This window comes from Oreochromis aureus, linkage group 18, assembly GCF_013358895.1.
Source record: "Oreochromis aureus strain Israel breed Guangdong linkage group 18, ZZ_aureus, whole genome shotgun sequence".
Taxonomy (NCBI): Eukaryota; Metazoa; Chordata; class Actinopteri; order Cichliformes; family Cichlidae; genus Oreochromis; species Oreochromis aureus.
In genome coordinates, this window is record NC_052959.1 from 37,321,330 (window position 1) to 37,334,215 (window position 12,886).

General features: G+C 41.2%; 1 gene segment (V, D, J or C); it reads left to right on the forward strand.

The window, feature by feature from the left end:
• Positions 1-9,952: 9,952 nt before the first annotated feature.
• Positions 9,953-10,528, forward strand: LOC120434403. The segment is given in 2 exon segments: positions 9,953-10,042; positions 10,133-10,528. Coding segments are annotated over 2 exon segments (435 nt in total).
• The last annotated feature ends 2,358 nt before the right edge of the window (positions 10,529-12,886 follow it).

The following is a 12,886-nucleotide window of genomic DNA, read 5'->3' on the forward strand; positions in this document are numbered from 1 at the left end:
CTGTGAGGCGTCTGTTTCTCAAACTACAGACTCTCATGTACGTGTCCTCTTGCTCAGTGTGTATCAGTGGAGATTCCCACAGAGCCAGTTAGTTTGTGGAGAAGGTAGTTCTCATCGGTGTATTAAACCTTCATCAGCCTTTGTTCAGAACAAGAACTCTGCTGAGTTTCACAAGAAACTTCTTTTGTTTTTGGGTCTTTTGAAACTAGCCTGGATCTGACAGAAGCTGATGTTCTGCACACAGTTTGTTAAATCTATTGTTTCTTTGAGCATCAGATCATTCTCAGCTACACCAACGAGAACTGGAAAGTTTTTACTCCTCATCAATGATCCTGTAAACATGACAAAGTTGAATTATGTGACACAGAGCAGCATCTGAACACGGGAGCTGTGAGTGCTGAACAATGGCCTCCATGTGCTCAGTCTTACCTTATGTGTGTTTGCTCTACAGCCATCATTTTACGGATGACGCTGCGGACACAGCAGCAGTTTTAAAAAATGACAGAGGGCTGCAAGCCTGTCATCATTTCAGCTAGCTGGTCCAAGCCAGCAGGCCACAACCAGGCTCCACCATCAGCCCACAACCAGGCTCCACCATCAGCCCACAACCAGGCTCCACCATCAGCCAACAGGCCACAACCAGGCTCCACCATCAGCTAGCTGGTCCAGCCAGCAGCCCACAACCAGGCTCCACCATCAGCTTGCAGGTCCAGCCAGCAGGCCACAACCAGGCTCCACCATCAGCTAGCTGGTCCAAGCCAGCAGGCCACAACCAGGCTCCACCATCACCTAGCAGGCCACACAGCCAGGCTCCACCATCAGCCAACAGGCCACAACCAGGCTCCACCATCACCTAGCAGGCCATAACCAGGCTCTACCACAGGTCTACCAGGTCTATCTGTCAGTCAGTATGTTATCCTCAGTAGTCTTTTCTTCTTTATTGCTTTTATTGACAGCCTTTTGTCTACACGAGGTGCAGGAACAGTCTGTGGAGCAAGAGAAACCATACTTCTTACTCCTCTCAAAGGGAACAAGGTGGGATTTTACATCTTTTAGAAGCTTCTCAAACGTGATCATCAGCAGAGATCTCATTTCAACTGATTTAACTGATTTATTTATTCCATATCACTGGTTTATTTCCCAATTCTCTCACCCCCCAAAGAGATTGGGCACTAAGAGAAATCAGTCTGTAATCCTACAAAAAAGATCTGTGAAAAGAAAATGTTTTATTGTTCTTCTACTTCTGGAAATGTGCAACCTAATCCCGGTCCAGATTGCAAATGCTTAAGTACTCCTTGTGATTTTAAAACTCGAACAGGTCTTGGTATCACTCATTTAAATGTCAGAAGTCTTCTTCCCAAACTTGATTTTGTGAAAAATTGGATGAAAGAGTTAGATACCGATATTCTTATATTATCAGAAACCTGGCTTACAAAATCAATTACTGACAAAGACATTGCAATAACGGGCTATAATCTTTTCCGTTGCGACCGCCCCAGAAAGGGTGGCAGTGTTGCAATTTATGTAAAAAGTAAATTCCATGTTACTGTCGATTCATCTGTATCTGTTTGTAAACAGTTTGAACTTCTTGCACTCAAGCTCCAACTTTTCAAGGGCTATTTTATTACCATTGTGGGCTGTTATAGACCCCCCTCGGCTAGTAGTGAGGCTTTAGTTTCACTTAGTGAAAAACTGTCTACTTTAAATTTTAATGAAATTGTGCTGGCCGGAGATTTCAACTGGGACTGGTTGTCCTCTGCCTCAGACAGTTTTAAATCCATGTGTGATTCATATAATCTCACACAACTAATTTACAGCACAACTCGTCCAAATCTTAAATGCCCAGAAAAATCATCACTTATTGATTTATTTTTAACTAATATGCCGTATAAATATTCTCTTACTGGGGTTTTTGCAAATGATATCAGTGATCACTGTGTGGTAGCTGTAGTGAGGCAATCGAAGCTCCCAAAATCAAGGCCACAAATAGTTTTTAAACGAGATTTTAAGCATTTCTGTGAGCAAGCTTTCTTTCATGATTTATGGGACTATAACTGGAATAGAATCTACCTGATAACTGATCTTGAGCTGGCATGGAATTATTTTTATGACACTTTTATCAAAATTATAAATAAACATGCCCCCATGCGCAAATTTAGAGTAAAATGCAGAAACAACCCTTGGTTTTCTCCTCAGCTCTCCAGTCTACTGAAAAAAAGGGATGCTGCCTGGACTAAGGCCAGTGTGGTCGCAAATTTTGAAGCCATTCTGATAACCTTCTCCCACCAACGATGTGGAGATCCAAATCCAATTAAAATCAAGACACTCAAAAAGATGCTCTGTAAAAGAGTAGAATTCTTGGAACAGAGTTTAATACACTGAATCATATGAACAGCAGGAAAAATACATACAGACATTTAGCAAGAAAATTACAAAGCAGAAAGCAAGCAAAGCAAACCCCCGGGGTGTACAGCCTTAAACACAGACAGCAGAGCAACACAGAGACGGACAGGTAGCAGCAGCAGGAGGAAAAGAGCTCTGGGGGCGTCCTCTGGTCCCCTAATATAGGGACCAGTATCGCCGCCCCCTGCTGCTGGCTAACTTTCCCACGCGCCCAACACAGCTGCTGGGGTCAGGTAGCGGCCAAGGTCTTGGCCAAAGGCCAGTCAGGACTCTGAGTACCCCTGCTCTGGCTTATCACAATAGGTCATGACACGGTCAAAGGTCAGACATTAATCCTAATTATTAAATCTTATACAGCAAGTGGCACAATCTTATAGGTTACATGCTTTCTCATATATAAAAACACTTCAGTTTGGGTTCAAAGTGTGTGTGTGTGTGTGTGTGTGTGTGTGTGTGTGTGTGTGGGTGATATTTTATCGTGATGTGTTCAGGATCTCTATTACAATGTTACTGTTTTGGTTGTGCTGCGTTAAAGACGTTAAATTAATTAATTATTAAGTAAATTATTCAAGAGAACTCTCCCCTTACCTAACTGCCCTGTTACTGTACCAACTTAATAAACCTCGGTGAAGCAAAAATGTCTTGTGCTTAAGACTCTACATGAAAGTTAAATATATATGTTCAGTGCACATAGATATATAGTGTATATAGTTACATAGTTATACATATCAAACAAAAATCCACCACATTCCCCCCTGTGGTACCTGGAGGTACCACCTAAAAAGACCCCATAACTTAAGAAGAACAAAAATTGTGAAAACTAATGCGTGCGCTGTTTTTTTGCTAACATACGTAAAAGCAAGCTGTAAATAGAACATAAGAATTTGTATAAAGATCCCACACAGTTGTTGCTCAAATGAATAAGCCCTTCCTTCCACCAAAAACCTCACAGTTATCAACATAACATTCTCCCAAGATTCCATTTCTCTTAGTCAATTAATTTAAGACAAAGTGATTCCTCTTCATCTGCAAATCATACTACACAGTATCCCTAACAGAATACTCAAGAAACTTAAAAATCAGCCTAATTACAGGAAAATGAAAGTAAGGCATAAAACACATCAGCAGAGACACATAATACATACATGGATTACACAACACCATAAATGACATGAAAAATAATACAATTAAACAATTAATTCCCAATTTTGGATTTCATCTTGATCAGGTGCAACTTCTATTTCTGAACAGACTTCTCAGTGTGGGCTTTGAAATGTCCTTTGTTAGCTTCAAGGTTGACATTTCTCTGCAGCAGCTTCAACCTTTACTCAACTTGTGTCCCTTTTTCAGTCCATATTTCAACTAATTTATGAGTCCGAGAAAAGTCTCTTATGGTACTTCTTGACTGCTGGATCTTGCATAGCTTCTAAGAATACTCGAGACGACTTGGTCCTACTCTTGATTAAAGTCAGGGTCGGCGATGGGTAGTAGTTGATCTTGCACATCCATCATTCGGAAGCTGGTTTGGGCACTGTATGGGTCCACTTGGACTGTAGGCTCTGCAGCAGGTTCAACAGCTACTGGATGGGTCATGGCTCAGCTGTCTGGAGCAGCCTGTCTCACTCCGTTGTCCCCTCACACTCGCATCGCCAACACCTGCTCCAGGACCTTTGCATCTCCGTCTGTTGTCCAGATGCCATCTCCTACAGAAAGATAGCTTTGCAGACTGCATTAGTTTTGTTCACAGTTACCAATACAGGCCCTTTATGAGGACTTATCTATGGACCTTTGTGAGTATGCCATGCAATGTTAGTTGTTTTAGTCTTGTTAATTCCAACTACATGCACCTTAGTACTAAAGTTAATATTTGTACCTAGTTGACTTCTTCCTTAACAAATTCCAATTCGTTGCTTTATTTTGTGGAGTACTTTGAAATGTTTGTCTCAAATGCTGTTATAAAGAGAAAGCTTTACTTATCTTTACCTAGCTATCAATTTAGGAAGTGCATAGTAAAGCTCTAACATGTTGTTTCATTTAAGTATTAATGTGTCTGTTTTCTGGTGATCAAGACATCTAATCACAGCCAAAGCACCAGGGAGCTTTAGGGCGACTAGGAGCTGAGTTACTGCTTCTTCATACAGTATTGGGGCTCTGTTGGCTTCTCTAAGATCTTCTTTGTTCTTAAACACTATTTGAGCACATGTCAAATTTATATGCTGAATTTGGATAAACATTAACTCTGTTACCGGCTGCCAGGTCACAATTCATCATTAGCGCTTTTAGCCCTAGACTTGGCGTTGCTGGCTATATGGCTGATCAAACTTCCCACACCTCTATAGCCGCCGAATCGGAATTTTCAAAGCTAAGTTAGACAATGCAACATTGACCACACAGTTCTTCATGTTGGCAGTAGTTAAACCATCACTCAAAAACCATCACTTGACCTAACTGTCCGAACCAATTATAGGCCAATCTCCAACTTTCCTTTATGTCAAAAATCCCCACAAGAGATGCTGTAAAATAGTCACAGAGGAATGTCTTATTTAAAGAGTTTCAGTCAGGTTTCAGAGCACATCACAGTATAGAGACAGCTTTGGTGAAGGTTAAAAATGATCTTCTTAAGGCCTCTGACAGTGGATTGATCTCTATGTTCGATACTTGTGAACATGTTATTCTAAGAATCCTCCCACATACACAAGACTAACCATTGAGCTTCACAACGTTCGGCATCAGGACCAGTTCCTGTTTATATAACACATGCCTCCTTCAGGTAACACCACAAAAAACACAACATACCTCTGCCATGCTGATGACACTCTCTCTCTCATCCATCCATGAAGCCAAACACCACACACCTGTCAGTCAACCTAAAGGGATGCTCTGAATGGCATTACCTTGGTCTCCATTAACACTGTGAGGTTTCCATGAGTTATTTTTATCCCAATATGTGCTAATATGCGAATATTAAGGACTGCTTTCTTCAATTTCTGCAATATCTCTAAAGTCCTGTCCCAGAGTGATGCTGGAAGACAAGTTCATGCATTCATTACTTCTAGGCTGAGCTATTATTATTATCAGGTTGTGGTAAAAACTCCTTAAAAAGCATTCAACTACATCAAAATCTTGCACATGAATGCTGAAAGGGACTAGAACGACAGAGTATATTTCTTTCATTGACTTCTCTTCATAGGCTCCTTGTTAAATCTGTTTTTTTAATTACCATCCTGCTCCTATAGTACTGTATCTCCCCACTTCACTCCCAAACTTTAAGCTTACTAGAATATTTAAAAGTAAAATGGGAAGCCAGGCCTCCAGTTTTTAGGTCTCTCTTTTGAGTTATTATTAGTTATTATCAATCTCTGGCTCTCCTACACAGCATGTTTTTAGTCCTGTCTCCTTCTCCTTACTCAGCTGGTCACAGCTGATGACCACTCCCCCCTGTGCCCAGTTCTACTGGGCATTTATTCCTGTTAAAAAGGGAGTTCCTCCTCTCCAAATTTCTTGCTAAAAGGGGGTCAGATAAATAATCGTTTTGTAATGTTTTAATTTTGCAGTTTATCCTTAGATAATAAAGTGCCCTTAAATGACTGGCATCATAATTTCATGCCTGTTCAACCTTGAGTTGAATACTATACAGCTTGACAGTCTTTGTTCTTATAGAAAAATAGCCATTGAAAAGCTAAAACAGCCATATTAGACTAATCATACAAATTTTCATGCATGGGTTGTTTATAGGCAGTAATCATAAGAAATTCTCTAATTGGATCTTGTTACACATTTTGGTGGCAGACAATTACTTCACACCCCATTTTCCTTAACTTGAATGATAGTAAATTGTGGACCGTAAATAATACATGTAATTGGCATTATATTTACAATACACCTGGATGGCCATGAGGAACATTGAGACCTCCTGAAAAACAAACAGTTTTAATTGCAGGGTTAAAGGTCTACTTCAACTTTTGTAAATTTGGATTGTACCTGGTCAATAGTTGCTCAACTATGAAGGTTTAATCATGCTGACTCAACTCTGCCTTACCTTAACCTTCTCAGTTTGCCCCACACCAATGAAATGTTCTTCTCTTTCCTTTTGGTTGCCATGTGCCTGGTCAGACTGCATGTCCCTCCTCAGTGCTTCAAACTCTACCTTTGCACACTGGAACTAGAATAGAACTAGAATAGAGTCATTTAGTTCTGCAGGTTTTACTAGAGTAAGCATTTGAGTAATTTAAATATGTCAATCCACAGACAACTGGACCCTGCCACACACAGGAAAGATAATTTAGGCCCCATTTTTCTAATTTGAGGTTTGCTCATTTTTATAGGGGATCAGGCTTTAGCCTCTTTCCCTATAAAATATCTGATAATTTAGATTTTCTCCTAAATTGTTGGGGTTTTTTTTTTTTTTTGGTTCATTCCTTGGGAGAGTTAACAATTTAGCTCTGCTAAGCTATATGTTCCCCCCTTTGCCAATGCAGTTAGGATTATGACAGAATCCTTCGCTGCTTTCTCCTCCACACTGCATTCATTTTTATCTTTCTTCCATTTGAAAGTAACTACAAATTGCTCACACTGAATTATAGCACTGTGGATAGTTTAGTGCTGCACGTTTAGAGCTAGCATCTTACTATTAGCTTCAACACATGAACTGAGGTAGCTGCCACTGGTCTATATGTAGCCGCACTGAAAAAGATAAAAGACAGATTATTTGTCATATCTGCATACAGAGTCACACATATTTGCACCCACACAGTTACATACATGTCAGGAGGATACCCAAGAGCAGTGTACCAGGGTCAGAAACAGCAGATGTTTAAATTTCTCATTTCATGTTACCAGGGATCCTGAGTTTCATCAGTACCCCAGCTTTTAGTAAATCCCCATGTATAGGTCTCATCCCTTCAATAATGCAATGCTCATAAGGTGATTAATAACTTCCCTAAGTTTACTTATCTGTCTCATGCTTTACTGGGGTTCTAATGCTCTGTGTGTATCTGTTCTAGTGTCAATGGGAGTCATGTCTGCACCCTTTATGTATTAAACTTTTCAATAATATTCTAATGTAAGAGTGTTAGTAATGAATATATTTCTAATAATCTCCTATCTAATGCTTTCATGTGGCCTAGTTCTTATTATTTGTGTTCTTTTTCTTCTGGGAGAGTAACACAAGGGGTGGAGCCCAGGGCTTTAAACTTATTAGTTTGTTGGGAGCATTACTGATGCAGCTGCTTCATGTTGTTCACTGCAGATATCATGGATAGTTAGGTACTCTGGTATCAGTCACAGTCCATGTACTGAAGATTTCTCTTGGCAGTAAATTTCTTGTTGTTACGGTGCTGCCCACATTTCTCTTGGAGTTCTCCAGGAACATCCACACAGAGAACATCCCAGATGCAGACGATGTTGGCTCTTAGAGGCCATCGATTGTCAGTCCTCAGCAGATTGATGAGTATGTCAGCTGACTAAAAGTGTGTTTTAATACACTTTTCCAGCCCTCTGCAGATACAGTCTTTCATTGGACTCGAGGAGACTCAGTTTCATGAATTGTGGATCTTCACTTGGAAGATCCTCTCTGGAGTTCCTGGGCTTTCACATGTGCCAGCCATTGGATGTCGTCATCCAGCTGACTCCTCCTCTCCACCCTTGTGCAGGCCTCATCAGTGACGTAGGCCTTTGCAGTGCCAGTGTTGCTCTTCTCCACAGGCTCTTGTCCTGCTGTCTTTCACTGGTGCTCTGTGTTTCTCCCCTTCAGTTGGTGAGCTCCTTCATCTGTAAGGAGGTGTTTCTTTTTTTTTCATAGCAGGAGAGTCATTGTTTCGAGTATGTGCATACATCAGTTAGTTAGTAACTGTTTTCATTTGCTCCATTTTTTTTCTTTTGCCTGTGAGCTCGACCTCATGTTACTCTCCATTATCTTACTCCTGGTCTTGAGTGTATTGAGGAACATATCTGGGGAAGTGTACAGAAACATTGCTGCAGGTTCAGTGAGCACAGTGACCTCCATCATCTGTAAATGGAAGAAGTTTGGAACCACTAAGCCTGAGCACCAAGCCAATCTGACTCTGTCAGAGCTCCAGCATCGCTCTGTGGAGAGAGGAGAACCTCCAGAAGGACAAATATTTCTGCAGCACTCCACCAATCAGGACTGTATAATAGGGTGGACAGACAGAAGTCACTCTTTAGTACAAGGCACATGACAGCCCACCTGCAGTTTGTCAAAAAGCACCTGAAAGACTCTCAGACCAGGGAAGTGAAATTCTCTGGTCTGAAGAAACAAAGATGGAACTCTTTGGTCTGAATGCCAAGTTTGTTTCTCAGCAGCAGGAACTGGGAGACGAGTCAGGGTGGAGGGAAACATGGATGCAGAGATGTACAGAGACATCCTTGATGACAACCTGCATTAGACGCTCTGGACCTTGGACTGGGGTCAAAGTTCACCTTCAACTGGACAACGACCTTAAGCACAGCCAAGTTAACCAAGGATTGGCTTCAGGACCTCTCAGTGAATGTCCTTGAGGATCCCAGCCAGAGTCCAGATTTAAACCATCTCTGAGAGATCTGATGGTCCTGCACTGACTCTCCCCATCCAATCTGATGGAGCTCGAGAGGTTCTGCAGAGAAGAATGGGAGAAACTGCCCAAAAAAAGGTGTGTCAAGCTTTTAGCATCATACTCAACAACATGCAGCAAAGGCTGTGAATACTTACATGCATGCAGTTTTGTTTTTTATTTGGTCCACACAGACATAGATGAATGAATGAATATTCTTTATTGTCATTGTCACAAGTACAATGAAATTGAGAGATGTCTCTGATCAGTGCAACATTCACAAAAATAAATACTTAAAAACTATGTTGTAATACTATAGAAAATAAAATAAAATACAATCTTCTCATACGGTAAATGCACCCAAGCAATCCAGGCCTAATGCCACATACAGTCACTCGACATACGTCCTAGTTGATATATCACTCAACAATCAAACATTCCAACAGCAGGGCATAAATACATAACAGCAGGGGCAGTGAACGTCATCTACTCTTGGTAGCATTGAGACAGGATATTGCAATTGGGTAGAAACTGTGTTTGAGTCTGTTAGTCCTTGTGTATATTGTTCTATACCGTTTACCTGAAGGCAACAGTTCGAACATGGAGTGTCCAGGGTGTGAAATGTCTTTTATAATGTTATGGGCTCTTTTGAGGCAGCGAGAACTGTGTAGATCTTCCAGTTTGAGGAGAGGGCAGCCGATTATTAGTTTCACTGGATTAAAATGGAGGCTTTTGGTTCACGTGTTGCCATGGTAACGCCTGTATCAGAGCTCCATTGATGATTTCTTTCTTTCCCGACTCACAGTTTAGTCAGTTAAACCTGCTTCCTGCAATAGGAGCAAATATCCAATGAAAGCAGAGCAGCAGAAAGACGTGCAGAGTGTAAAGCTGTCAGCAGGCGGAATAACACAGGGCTGTGAATGAGTCCTGTCACTGTGATCAGGCTCCTCCTTCTAATCCACCAACTTAGTGTTGATGAAGACTAAAACAGAGATCACAGCTTCTTTATACTTGCTGTAGCTCACAGTTACTCTACACTGCAGATATGACGCCTCTGTTCATCTCAGTGCTGCTGGCTGCTATGTGCCTCGGTATGAACACAACTCTGTTTCTTTGATATCAATCCAACATTGACATGATTCTTTAACAGCACACTGATACTGTTTGTTGGTGTTTTACAGAATGCAGAGCACAAAAAGACAACGTGCTGCAAGTAAAAGGAGAAGAGACTGCTGCTGCAGGAGGCACAGTAACACTTCACTGTCAGTATGAGAGCAGCGCAACAACTAATTATCTCTTCTGGTACAAACAAGATGGAAACAACAGCCCCAAATTCATTACGACCCGCTTTAGTGGGGAACAAGGAAACACAGCAGACGAGTTCAAGGAGAGATTTTCATCCAGACTGGATTCCAGCATCAGATCAGTTCCTCTGAAGATCCAGAAGCTTCAGCTGTCTGACTCTGCTGTGTACTACTGTGCTCTGCAGCCCACAGTGACAGGAAACACCAAAACTCTGTACAAAAACCTTTGGAGCAAAGACAACAGAATACTCCACAACATCCACTAGAGGGAGCCACACACTGTTAAACCTCTGATTCTTGTGTCATTGGACTGATGACAAAGACAACAGAGAAATGAAGCAGTAAAGATCAGAAACAGAGACAGAGCTGCTGTGGAAGCACAAAACTATTTGATTGGCTCAGCTATTAAACTGGCCCCGCCCACTGAAGTTGAGCTCATCCAATGACATTATTTGTTGGTCATTGTGCTGCAGTGGAAGAACATTGTTCATGTGCTGTCTGTCTGGCTTTAATAACTCCAAAGACATGTTGCTGCACCTCTTTTTGCTTCTATCTCACATTATAGGTGAGTTTAAGAACAGGGATTAAAGTTTAGTTGAAGCTGCTGCATTAAGCAGATATACAGACTGCATTTCACTACTTTTCTTCTTTCTTTTTCCAGGACTAACAGCTGGAGACTCAATCACTCCTCAACAAACTGAAGTCACTGAAACAGAAGGAGAATCTGTCACACTCACATGTAACTATGAGACAGATGCAAGTTATCCTTGGCTTTATTGGTACAGACATCATTCTGACCTTCAGGCTCCTCAGTTTATACTCTGGAAAGGAGCAAAATCAGACAGTGATCGTCAGTATATTCCTGATAAACGATATAAATCAGAAACATCTTCTACATCAACTACTCTGACCATAACAGCCCTAACCCTGGCAGACACAGCTCTCTACTACTGTGCTCTACAAACACAGTGATACAAAGTGTAGAAGAGGCTGTACAAAAACCTGAACACAGATATCTGACTACTCTTCAAAGAGGAGGGAAGTGGTATTCAAAGCACAGCTTCATATCAGATGGATTCTGCTAATTCCTGTTTTATCAGAGTCACTGTGGTTACAGCTGCTAATGAAACACTGTGGGAGGATTCACATGAGCAGCAAATCCACATCAACCACAAACCAACTGTAGGAACGTTCAGACACAATAAAAACTGTCAAACATCAAAAGCTGCTCATTTACACTATTTTATATTTAGTGGATGAGGACATGCAAAAATGCAGCAGAAGCAAAATAAACAGAGTAACAGAGGTTTATCTCTTTAAGGTAAAATCTCTCTGTCAAGAGATTTATTCTAAATGACACTTCTTCAGCTGAGAGTCTAAGAGTGAAGAGACACACACTGTAGATCTTTACTTGCAAGGGCGGTCACAGAACGCTCACAACAGAGTGGGGGCCCTGTGATCAGCGCTCTGTTCTTGCACTTGTCTTTATTTATATGCAAAAATAATACAACAGTGAATACGTCTATTCATAGGCAGAGGAAAGTTAGTGCGTAGGGAGTGAAGATAAGAGTGGTTCAGGTGTATGCGTGTGTGTTGTGAGATTCAGAAGGACGCGGCCTCTCTTCTTGTTAGGGAGCGCAGATAAGAGTGTCCAGCTCTTCCTCTTCCTGGCAGGAGTGAAATAATAACAGCTTATTCAGCTGTGAGAAAGAATTTATAAAACAGTCTTGTAGTGGACAACAGTCTAAGTCATCAAAAGGTCAACATACAGTATTCTATCATATGCAAACTTATATCATTAAAAGCTTATACTGACTACTAAGTACAATTCTCCATTGACATTCCCTCCTGTTGTCAGTATAACTTTAAGTGAGATATCAGTATGTAACATCTTGTTGTACATTTTCTGTCACACCATCATTAATCACACAAAGTCTTCATGCTCCAACAGGTCGGAGTCATCATCATCATTTGTCACGGCTATGTATGCAGCAACAGTGGAAACAATTATACGGTTAATCATGAGTTTTAGACATGGCAGGATACATGTTACAAAAACACAAAATAAAAATAAAAATACAAAAAGGGATAAATAGAATAAATAAGAATAAGAATACAAAGGAATTGCAAGTATTTCAAGTATTTCAAGTATTGAAGTCTATTGCACCGTTGGTTTTTAACAAAAAGTATTGCACAGTGAAAAGGCAGTAGTAGTCTTTTTAGCAGTCACTTGTATTATTTACATAGTCCTGAGTTTGGGCCTGCTGGATCTGTCTCAAGGCGTTCAGGGCATCAGTCATGTTTGATGAGTGTACATTGTCTGATGTGTGTGTGTCATTTCTCACTCAATCAACAAGTGCACGTCTGTTCAGGTGTGTGTTTCTCTTCATTCTGAGTCAGTGTGTGTAGATGTGTATGTTTGTGTATGTTGGCGTGTTTATCACTTTCCTGTTCTGGTGTTTTGGGTAAACCACGGCCTGAAGCGTGCCCTGGGGTCCTGTCCTCCTCCTTTTCAGTCCGGTTGCGACCATTGCTGCTGCTGCTCATAGTTCAGTCTGTCCTGGTCCTGGCCCCAATTGGGGCAGTCCTTTCTCCAGTGTCCATGCTCACCGCAGGTGAAACCTGCATCTT